The sequence below is a fragment of the Gambusia affinis genome, linkage group LG22 (assembly GCF_019740435.1).
Source record: "Gambusia affinis linkage group LG22, SWU_Gaff_1.0, whole genome shotgun sequence".
NCBI classification, from domain to species: Eukaryota; Metazoa; Chordata; class Actinopteri; order Cyprinodontiformes; family Poeciliidae; genus Gambusia; species Gambusia affinis.
This window is the reverse complement of record NC_057889.1, coordinates 6,238,299-6,250,145: the sequence shown is the minus strand read 5'-3', so window position 1 is coordinate 6,250,145 and position 11,847 is coordinate 6,238,299. Positions and strand designations below refer to the sequence as shown.

The 11,847-nt window shown below is 41.1% G+C and overlaps 1 protein-coding gene across 6 annotated transcripts in view; it reads left to right on the top strand.

Moving 5' to 3' along the window:
* The first annotated feature begins 4,417 nt into the window (after positions 1-4,417).
* Positions 4,418-11,847, top strand: part of lama2 (laminin, alpha 2) — a 152,770-nt gene continuing 145,340 nt past the window's right edge. For all 6 annotated transcript variants that reach the window (XM_044105771.1, XM_044105770.1, XM_044105769.1 and 3 more), the window contains exon 1: positions 4,418-4,653. In XM_044105771.1, the coding sequence (XP_043961706.1) occupies positions 4,575-4,653 (79 nt within the window). In that variant the 5' untranslated portion in view covers positions 4,418-4,574. The remainder of the gene's footprint in view (positions 4,654-11,847) is intronic.

Genomic DNA, 11,847 nt, shown 5'->3' with positions numbered 1-11,847 from the left:
CTAGTGCTTCCCCGAGACTCCTAGTGCTTCCCCGAGACTCCTAGTGCTTCCCCCCTCCCGAGACTCCTAGTGCTTCCCCGAGACTCCTAGTGCTTCCCGAGACTCCTAGTGCTTCCCGAGACTCCTAGTGCTTCCCGAGACTCCTAGTGCTTCCCGAGACTCCTAGTGCTTCCCGAGACTCCTAGTGCTTCCCGAGACTCCTAGTGCTTCCCCGAGACTCCTAGTGCTTCCCGAGACTCCTAGTGCTTCCCGAGACTCCTAGTGCTTCCCGAGACTCCTAGTGCTTCCCGAGACTCCTACCCCAGAGACTCACGCCTGCGGCGGCCCCAGAGACTCTTGTGCTTTCCTCGTCACGCCTCTGCGGCGGCCCCAGAGACTCCTTGTGCTTCTCGTCGCCGCCTGCGGCGCCCCAGAGACTCCTTGTGCTCTCCTGCCGCCGCCTGCGCGCCCCAGAGACTCCTTGTGCCTCGCCGCCTGCGGCGGCCCTAGAGACTCGCCGCCACGGACGGCCGCCGACAGCCTCCGTGGTTCTCGCTCTGCGCCGCGGACGGCCGCCGGACAGCCTCCGTGTTCCCGCCTGCGCCGCTGGACGCCGCCGACAGCCTCCGTGGTTCTCGCCGCCTGCGCCGCGGGACGCCGCCGGACAGCTCCGTGGTTCCGCCTGCGCCGCGGGACGCCGCCGACAGCCTCCGTGGTTCCCGCCTCGCTGCGCGGACGGCCGCCGGACAGCCTCCGTGGTTCCCGCCTTCCTGCGCCGCTGGACGGCCGCCGGACAGCCTCCGTGGGTTCCCGCCTCTGCGCCGGACGGCCGCCGGACCGCCTCCGTGGTTCCCGCCTCCTGCGCCGCGGACGGCCGCCGGACAGCCTCCGTGGTTCCCGCCTCCTGCTCCGAGGTCGGCCCCCGGACCGCCTCCGTGGTTCCCGCTTCCTGCGCCGAGGTCGGCCCCCTGACCTCCTCCGTGGTTCCCGCTTCTGCGCCGAGGTCGGCCCCCTGACCTCCTCCGTGGCTCCCGCTTCCTGCGTTTCCACCCACCCAGTTGGGTTTGTTTTGTTTTTGTTTTTTGGACTTTGGACCCTCGTGTCTCCGCCTATTTGATAGGTTGTTTTTCGTTCTTTTTCCATAGACTCTGGCCCCCCCTCCAGCAACCCACCACCCACCCATGTTGTGTTTAAGTTTTTTGGCGTCTGGGAGCCCCCCCGTAATGGGGGGGTACTGTTGTGTTCTGTGTTTTCCTGTGTTTATTTTGAAGTTTCCTGTGTGTCTGAGTCTCCGTGTTGTCCTGTCTTCCCTTGATTAGTTCCCAGGTGTGTCTCGTTCCCTGATTACCCTCTTGTGTATTTAGCGTCACCTGTGTGTGTCTGTGTTCGTCGGATCCTTGTCTACGTCTACGTCACGTCAGTGTCAGTCAGTGTACGTCTTGCTTCGTCCGTTTTCAGTCTGTGTATGTCGAGTCCTCGTATCGCCTGTTGCTACCTGTAGTGAGCTTCAGCCTCCCGCTCAGCAGTGCTGCCAGGTCTGTGGACTGTGTTTTCTGTTTATTTATATCATTCATTAAAACTCCTCTCACCTCATCTGGGTCTACTGCGTTTGCCTCACCGCCACCAACACACCACTTCATGACACACTCACATTTGAATAGATATGTTCATCCAAACACACACACACACGCACGCATAGCTGCAGACAATGTGGGTCCAAAAGTTTTCAAATAAGGCATTCATACACCGTGATTGACAGGTTGTTGAGCTGTAACTTTATAATATGCCTGTGCTTTCAGCAGTGAAGGACTAAACAGCTTTAATAGCCTTCACAGCAGGTTTGTTTACACTCAAAGAGGCAGTCGATGGAAAAAAAAGCCTTTGCATGTGCTCATGAAAATAGTCAATCAAAATCTTACATTTTAGTATAAAGATGTATTCAAAACTTTCAAATCATTATTTTATTTTCTAAATTTTGGTGCTAAAAAGTCAAACAAATCCTTCTTTGTTGGTACTATTTTTTTTAACTGAAATTTACTTTTTTATACATATATATATATATTTTTATTTTTCTCCCCACCAGGGATTCTTTTGTGGTCCCTAGTGTCCCTTATATGACAGTAGGCTGACAGGAAAGGGGGAGGAAGACATGCGGCAAGTGTCGGTCGGGTCCGGGAATCAAACCCACGACGGCCGCTTCGAGGACTCAGGGCCTCCAAGTGTGGGTCGCGCTATCCCCTACGCCACCACAGCACGCCCCATAAGTTTTTGTTAAACTACCAAATTTGGTCCTTTAAATCTTTGAGACATTTTTAAGACTACTTAATTGTGTAGTAGATAACGGGAAATAATTATTTTGTTACCATTTCAAAATAACAGAAAATACTAAAAATACCACAACTTGACAGAAAAATATTTTACCATATAAATAAGTTTGGTAATTCTAACTTTTGGTCTGTTTTAAAAGTATATTTTTATTTAGTTTATGTAAACTTCTGGTTTCTACTGTATGTGCGAACAATCAAGGCGTCCAGAAGAGCACAGTCCTAGGAACAGCTAAAACATTTATTGTTTTATTTTGGTGGTCTGATTTCTTTGTGCTCTGCGTTTTATGTACTTCCTGTTTTCTGGTACTTCAGTCTTCTGCTGTCTTGGTCACATTTTTGTTTCACACTTTGAGTTATGCTTTTGTTGCAGAGTATAATACTCATTTGATCTCGTTAATATTAGATCTAATTGTTTTGATTATCTGCATTAATTTAGTTTGGTTTGGGGTGTGCAAAGAATGTAGTTGGGTCCTTTGTCTGGTAGAGGGGTGCGTTGGCGCCATAATCAAAAGAGTCCACTAGGGGGACTAGTGCGCTCTTCTCTACACTCAATACGAGAGTAAGTGAAAGCGCACTGATTTCATCTTGTGATCATTTCTTCTCTTACATTTGTCCTTTTAAAGGGCTATCACTTTTGTTGAGTCATACTCTGCTTCATTATTATTTTGCTTTCTTGTTTCTCCGAGCTAGCTTCTTATTATCAGGCCTCATATTACATTCCATCATTTGATTGTCTGTTTCAACAGTAATTAATTCCACCGGTGTTCAGCCTTAGTAATCACCCTTTATATCACTTGTTGCTTCATTCTCTCAGTAGCCTACTGGATCTGCCAGGTGGTCTGCTTAACTGTTGTTGTATTTGTGGTGATAGTTGGAATGTGGATTTTGGACTTGTATTAGTAAGTTTCAAATATTGTCATTAAACCGTTTTTTAACTTGCGTTAACTCTGCCCCTGCCTGTATTTTGGTAATCTTAAAACACCATACCGACCTGGGACTGATAAACCCACGTAAAATCTAAAACTTTTAAAGACCTTCTGAAAGCCTGGAGAGGTAAAGATGCTTTAAAGACTGCAGGAAAGTCTGTCTAATTGGAAGCAAAACAAAATTAGTGTGCTTCTTAGCTCTGGGCAGAAAAGATCTCCTGCAGTGGTCCGTGCTGAAGAAACTTCTCACAGAACACGTTGTTGTCAGATTACGACCCAAAGTGAATGTTAAGTGTTTTCTATAATGGCTAGCATTTTGTGAACCATTTTTCTGTGATTAATCACCTCTCCCACAATAGAGCCAATCGTCTTTATTAGCTTGTTCAGCATTTTTAAGTGACTGGTTCTGATGCTGCTGCTTCCCCAGATGACTGCAGAATAGTCCGCACTTTTAACTACAGAGTTACAGAAAATGGAACATTCTTACTACAGATGCTCAAGGACCTAAAGCTTGCTCAATAAATACAAAAATGCTTTTGCTGAATTGCCAACTCATTGACCATGTCACTGTTGCATCTTCTATGCAATCTGTTCTCCAGGTGAATAAACATTGATTTTTATAGTCTTGTGTGCTGCTTTGCAACATAAATACATTAATATCTTTAGTGCAAAACACAGAGTGCTTGGAATTCATGTTTTGAGCTACATGTATAATTTATGCTGTACACACAACCAAGCTATTTGTTGTTTTCCTTCACTTAACACTTCATAGCAGCATCCAGCTGTGTTTTAATAGGTGTCCATGTTTTGCCCCAGAGTGTGGTGAGTTGTGCAGGGCAGCAGGAGGAGCCATAGAACAGTAGTGTATGTAGCTAACAGGACTCAGCAGGACAAAAACTTCTCATGCTTCTAAGTAGTTCTGCGCACAAATAGATTTTTTCCACATCTACTTTCCCCCCGTTGTTTGCTCTGTTTGTATTAACCAGAATGGAGTTGATGTAATATTTTATTTGCTTTGTAGTATTGAGGCTTTTATCTCCAAGCTCTGTTTAAGAAAAAAAAAAAAGCACTGATGTACTTTTTAGGACCCTTTTAGATGCCATGTTTTAGTGCCCGTCTCACCTTAAGAGGTTTTAATGTCTATCCATCTTCATATCCATCCATCTCTCTGCACTATTTTTGAAGGAGGAGGAGGAAGGAGGAGAGAGAAAAGGAGGAGGCCTGCAGGAAAAGTTTGGCTCAACTTGTGTGAAACTTTTCTGTGTCATTCAACACCAAAGCGCCGGAGAGGACGGCGCGCACTCCGTGGCGCGCAGCAGGGCATCAAACCACACAGAGCGAGATGGATCGAGTACTACTTCTTTCCCTACTGGTGCTTATCGACGCGTTGCTATGGCAATGCTGCCATACCCAGCAGAGAGGTGAGTCACCAGAGAACGATAGGTAATCGATGCTCCAATAGCCGCCGCTGTTGTTGTTTAAGAGTGACATCCAGAGCTCGGTGTCGTACAGAGGGGTCCTTGTTCATGGCCCGAACTCTACTTTAGAGCTAAAAGACCGACTCAATATCTGACACAGACCTACGAAAAGCACTTCCCCTGATCTGGCTTTTCCATTTGTGTATAGCCGAATTACGACATCTCCACGTACACCAAGTCCCACGGCAAAGTTTTAAATGGGATCAGATGAAACTCCCGTTATCAATAAACACAGGAACACATGTGAGCCAGAAGGACTTGCAGAAAGATTTTGGCCTGCTTGTTTGCTCTGTTTGAGAAGTCGGAGATTACAGACAGACGTGTTATTTCTAAAGCCATAAATTATGTTGAGTGCTTGAACCTTTCTGCATCATGAACATTTAAAGATCCTCTGGTGATAAGAGGCAGAAAAATGTCATTTGGCTGCTTTAGACTGCAGCTGGAAAACGATTAGGCTACTCAGTCTTTCAAGTTTAACTTTTTAATACTATCCATTCATTTATCCTGCAGTATAGCATAAGATAAAAGGCACCTGTTATTTAGTAAGTAACATTTTTTGTTAAATGTTGGAGTGTTAGACTTCTTATGTCATTGTGATTTAATACTGATATCTGACACCGCAGTAAAAAATCTTGAATCTATGTTATATAAATTTTTAAGGATTCAATTCAGGGTATCTAAAGACTCTTTACAAAAAAAATTATTTTTATTTAGCCACATATAAATTCAAGATTGTATTCAGTCAGACTTGCAGCACAAGTGCTTGTGTTGTGTCAATGCAATGTGGTGACAGTGGGGAGGAAAGAATTACCACATAGATTGTTGCATCTAAAAGTATGAGTTTTATATAGTCTCTGTCTAAATGTACAGAAAAAAATGGATTTACAATGTTATAAAGAACAAGTGTAACAGAGAGTGGTATAATGGATGTGCACCCTTACATCCATTATAGTGTTACAGTGTTGTTGATATGTTATCTTGTTTTTCTTCTCTATACTTTATGATCACCTGAGCATGTGGGGAAGAAATTTCAGTGTTATATGTACAGTCTATAACAGTCTTAACCACGTAAAGTAATCAGAAAATCTGACTTTTACACTAACAGAGCCACTTTGCTCATTTGGCAGACCTTGAATCTACATCACTGTAGATGGAGCACACGCAACAAGTAACATAAAATTAAGTAGCAGTATGCTATTCATAAGAATAGATTTAATGTTGGTACAATCCACACAAATGTGTAGAGCAATAAGATTAGGTTCATTACTATACACGCAAAGACTAAATTGTGCACAAGTACTATGATGTCTGTATATACAGTATTAGTCAATGTTTATTTTTTATTGCGTTGGTATTGACTAAAATTAATGGACAGATGCGATGTAAAATTTTGTGGTTTTGTTGTTTGGCTGTCAGCATTGTGTCTTGATATAGAGCAGTAAATGCTCTGGGGGAAAACAGCTTTTGAGTCTGCTTGTGTGCAGTAGTTTAAAGAAGTGTTGGCATAGGTGGGTGCAGTCCTTTTGTGTTCCTTACTGGGTAATTCCTGTGATTTTTGTCCATATTCATGCTGTTGTAGGGTGATATGAACTACAACTGTTCAGACATATAGTTTCGGTGCAATCAAACAGAGGGCAAAGAGGCACTGGTTTGTCAAGAGAAGATAAAACTTAAAAAGGAATAATGTTGTCCATGAAACATAAGTTACCCAAAAGTGTAAAACATGTGGTTAACGTCCCAACACTGTAGTTCTCTGTCTGCAAACTATAGTTATGATTTAATCCATCTATACATACTTTCTGTCCCTTTTTATAAAGAAATTAAAAGTATTCATTTCTTTATAAAAACTCAAAACAAAACTAAGGCACATTTGATGTTTTCCAGATATTTCCAGTTTTATGTTGTTAATAAAATGTACATCCAGCCTTTGCCTTGATTTTGCTGTATTTGTTTTTTGTCACTATCCTTTTCTTTTTATATATAAGAGGATAACAGCTTTTCTTTGTCCAAGATCCACAAATCCTAACAATAAACAGCTCTCTGTGTCATGAGGAGGCTGTACTGCATCAATATGCAGGGAGGCTGAGTTGTCAAGTGAATCTGAAGATTTTAATAAAAAGGATGAAAATATGAACTTTCAAAAACCATGGGGAGCCAGGGCAGAACAAAAAACATAATCCACAGAGAAAAACCAGCAAGGCCCCGTGTGTTGCCCCACATGGTGTGAAACAGGGAGGTAACAGAGGAGCCAGCAAGGAGTAAGAGGAGAAGAGGTGCTTAAGTACTGGGAGATTGAATACTGAACAAAAAACCTGGGTTGATGAGCTAACAGGCTGCAGGTGTGAGGGGAGAGAGAGAAGGCAGGCTGAGAAAAGAGAAAGAGGAAGTGACTCAAGGGGTGAGGGAGAGTACATAGTTAACTAGAAAATAAATTTAATACTAAAGAATAACAAGATCTAAGAAACATAATTAAAGTAAAGTAACCAAGAATAACGAGAGACAATAAATAAACTAGAATGTCTAAGGACTGAACTAAAATCAAAAAAGAAACCAGACTAATCTAATCAAAGAAAGAGACAGAGGAACACAGACTAAACAAACCCAAAACCAACTCAAACAACCCAAGATCACGACACTCCAGTATTAATCTTTTCTGTTTGTAAAAGATAGAATTTTTAGTACACTTGGGGGAAAAAAACTAAATGTGTAAAGAATTTGATAACCTCAAATGAGTAAGGAATGAGATTTGAATTGATTAATCTACTTGTGGAACAAATCGTGCCATGAAATGAACCAGAAAGAACGACTGCTCTTTTATAGGGCGTGTCTGGGTGTATTTCTGCGTGTTTGGGTCGTGACATTGTCAACAATGAAAAATGAGCAATAGAGCCTGGTTAAAGATGAGGAGTGACAGCTGAGATGGAAAAGAAAAGAAAAAAAAACACCACAGAGCATAGCAAGAAATTCTGTTGTTTGAAGGTCATATTTTTAATGTGTTTCCTCAAGTAAAAATCAGATACGCTGTTATAAAATTTGTCTGATATTGAGTTGGATTCCGCTTCAGTTTACAGAAAAGTCCGTAACTATCTGAGCGAGCATGGCAGAAAAATGTCATCTGGATTTATGTTTTTCTGTTTCTGGGATAAAATTCTACATCACTGTCACAACAATATGGTCTGAAGATGGAGCAGACATCTCTGGTCCCAAAATGTGCAATAAGACAAAAGAGACATCCCTAATTTTCTCAGGAAAAATTGTATAGGAAGACAATGGCAAGTCTCGGTTCCTTTTTTAACAGAAAAATGTGCTAAGCAGGCAGTGGCTTGGTCCTGATTTAGCACTGCACATGCTTTGGTCTAACCCCCTCCTGTGTATAAGCCAGGATCTAAGTTTTCCTAGAAGAACATTATTTTCTAACTCTACTTATAACTGGTCATGAAGATATAATTGATTATTGAGTTTATTTCCATGCTTAGGGAGAATTTGGTGGTGTTGTCTGTCTCCAAACTGATTAGAACTAGGTATTGCTTGCCATGCCTTTTTCTATTTATCTTCTTGAGAACATCCCCTGTTTGTGTTTAACCCAGGAGTGCTGTGGACCTCCTGCGGAGGAGACGGAGGGGGGCAGCCATCAGTATAGGAGCGTTTCTGCATACTTGTGTGGGTGTGTGTGTGAATGAGATAGAGAGAGAGAAGAAGGCGGGAGAGGCCATCTGTGTTAGCAGCCTCATTACTAGGCGTGTCAACCAGGCATGCTCTCTGTCAGCGACGGAGCTCAGACAGACACCAGGAGATAATCAGTAGAAGAAAAAAGGAGGGGGAGGAGGCCCAGGTCTGAAAGAGAAAGGAAGATGTGGTCTTCAAGAGTTGTTAGACATTGGGTGAGACATTAATGAAGGATAGATGAAGTGGGTAAATGGATGGTCCAGAGGAACTAAGGGAGAGGATGAAGTTTTTAAGAGAGATGATGACATAGAGATAAAACTTGTGGTATAATAAAACTGCAAGGATCCAAATTATAATGAAAGCTTTTCTAACTTTGTTCTCTGTCATATATTTGCTCTGGTTTTGTTGGCCGATAATTTCTGTTTTTTAATTATTGGTGGTGTTAAATGTTTATTGAAATTTACTAAATGTCTTGTTTTTATTTCGAGACCAGATATTCCAACTTTGATATCTGTGGGAGGAGATTTACGTACAGTGTGGTAGGAAACTAGAAGAGCCTTTAACTGTCCTACAGTCTTAAGAGATGGGGTCATTAAGCTTTTTACTCTGTCACAATGACCCCACATGCGCTTTTACAAGCCTCTTTTTGTGTGTGGCTTTGAGAAGTGACGGTCTGACGGGACAAACCCCCGCTTCCCTGCTGTCTGAACACAACATTTGCCACGCTCCTCCTGAGCTTTGCACTAACATTGCAGGAGGGATAATCAAAGACTGTCCAGTAGGGTCTCTACTTAATCCAGTGTGCTTCAGTCTTATTGAGTTTACTCTTTCATTTACTGACTGTGTGTGTGGGTAGACCTGCTTCCACAGTTTATTGGACTTTTTCCATTGCAAGTAGGTGGGAGGAGTTGGTTAGAAACTGTGGGATTTTCCTGGGTTTATCATCATTTTAACCAGAATAGGTTTTTGATTTGCTTCTGATGCACTGGTATTTATGCTTAAGTGTCGATGTTGTTTTTTTCAAACTAAAATGCTCAAAATGAATGTAAATGTCTGTGTGTGAAATGATTGTGAATCAACTGGGAAATCAACATTTTATTTGGCAAAACCATGTAACTTACTCATAATATCCACTTCCCTCAGAAGCCTTACTATGCAATAGGCAAAGAATTAGGAAGGCTGGGAAAACTGATTTCCCTGTTGACGTTTATCATATGTTAATATAATCACATCTACAGAGTGATACGATGATTTGTTTTTTTTTCCTTCTTTCACAGGATTTGCTTGGCAAAATTGACCTTTCTGTGGATAAAACACTGGTCATGCAGTGAACATGATGTAAATCCAGCTTAGTTGTATTAGATATTTTTTTAAGGCGTGTTAATTTCAGTGTATGTTTCTAAGATGTGAAATTAAGAACTGTTGAGAATTGGTGACTGAATTTGAATGCATAAAGTTGTTGATGAGCCCTTAGACTTTTTTAGCCTTGTTTTAACCTTTACACAAAAACAAATCTGGGAGACAGAGTGATTGTTATGTCTAAATGCAGAATTCTGTGAACTCTCTTTCTTCCACCTTTTAATTTGTACTGCAATGATTAGTGTGACTGTTTTGCTACATTTAACCCAATTGTATAAGTTGTAGTTACCAGAATTCAAGCCAAAAGTGAATAAAATTGAACAGTCACAACATTCTGAATTTGTATGTTGCATGGTTGCTGCACAAACAAGTCTTACTGTGTCTCCTTTGCTTCAAGGCAGCAAACATATCACCAATGACATTGTGTCAAAGACATTGATCACACAAACACCAACAGCTGTTTAAATGCTTGGATATTAGAGGATCTTTTCACCTGCTAAAATTAGCCAGGTGCTAATTTGAACTGGTGCTTTACATCTGCTGACAGTTAGGTTGTGGTCAGGATGAAGGATTACATGCAGTTAATTATCTTGACTTCAGTTTGAATATTTGTCCTTACTAAAGGACACTGGACAGATGATGTAAACTCATGCAGTTAAACTTCAGCTGCATGAGTCTATTATTCAGAGCTTTTAGAAAAAAAATAGACCATCAACATTACTGGTCATTCGGATTACTTGCCCTATGTGTATAAACGACCCTTATAACATCCTTTTCTTCACTCCAGACACACTTGAGGTGTTTACTGCCATAAAGTTCAGTATCAGTCATCGGACAACAGCACATGGGTTCAGTTGAAGACCTATTCACTGTTAGCTAAATTCACCTTTCTATTTTTGTGCTGGTAAAGCAGAAAATGTTTTTCCTATTCTGCTTCCCATAAAACTGTTTGGCATTGGGATAGTGTGACCGGTGACCCTGAGATGCCACTTTTTTCTGCAGTTCTATTTCAGGCAGCCATGGATGCATTGTTTGAAAATAAGTTTGGCACAGTGTTTTTTGCTTTTAACATTTTTTTTATATTGTTTTGACTGTAGACATTGACAAGTTTAAATGAACAACTATCTTCTTGTGGACATTTTCTGACTTTTACAGTAAACACACTGGTCATCTACTCTAAGTGACAAGTTTGTGTTTCTTTTACTATTTCAAAGAGGGGATTAGATAAATGGTCCTCTTTGTTAAATGGTATTTAGAAAATTGCTTTATTTATGCTTTATGCAATTCATATATTTTAGCAAAACACTATCCTGGTTTAGTTGTTGATAAAAACAGAATAGGATATATCTTAGAAAAATTAAATTTTGTTATTACAACTCTATAAGAGGAACACTGTTGACAAAGTTTGTTGCACAGTCATTTTAGCAACCCATATTTACTATTTATATATTTAATATTGATTTGGTAAATTTAGTTAAAGCTGCTGGAAATATTGTTTTCTCAAATAAGTTCTGAAATTAGATTACCAAAATCTAATATTCAAGTTTTTTAATGTAATTAGTGTAAAGTCAATGCAGCTTTTTAGAGACTTACGAATACAAACTTCATCTGATTGTAGTTTCAACTTGTCATACATCAACTGTCTTCCATTTTGAAGGGCTTTGTTGTAGCCCTTCATGTGTACTACAGCTCTTAAAAAAAGGTTTGCTGCGGTGTGTTTTGGAAATGTGCTTATTTGCTTCTATCAATGTGTGGCAGATTGTTGGCTTTATTGCAACACCATGGTGTTAGTTTACTTATGGCCCTTTCTGGTGAAACAGTTCATTCTCCTAAAAAGCAAAATCTTTTTTCTTTTTAAAAAAAATATAATCCGGGTCTGTGCATGTGTATGTGCTACTGTGTGTGTATCCTGGCTGTCTTGTTGTCAGAATAGCATTGATAATGCTGAGGAGAAAATCAATAGTTAATTCTACCAGGGACACAATAGCTGCTCTGCCCAGCTCCATTCCACGATGGGCTTAGACACAGAGAGAAACAGGGCATGAGTTGATGAATTGGTAAGTGCGAGGGTGTGTGTGTGCGGGTTCTTGTGGGTGTGTTTTTGCGAGTTTG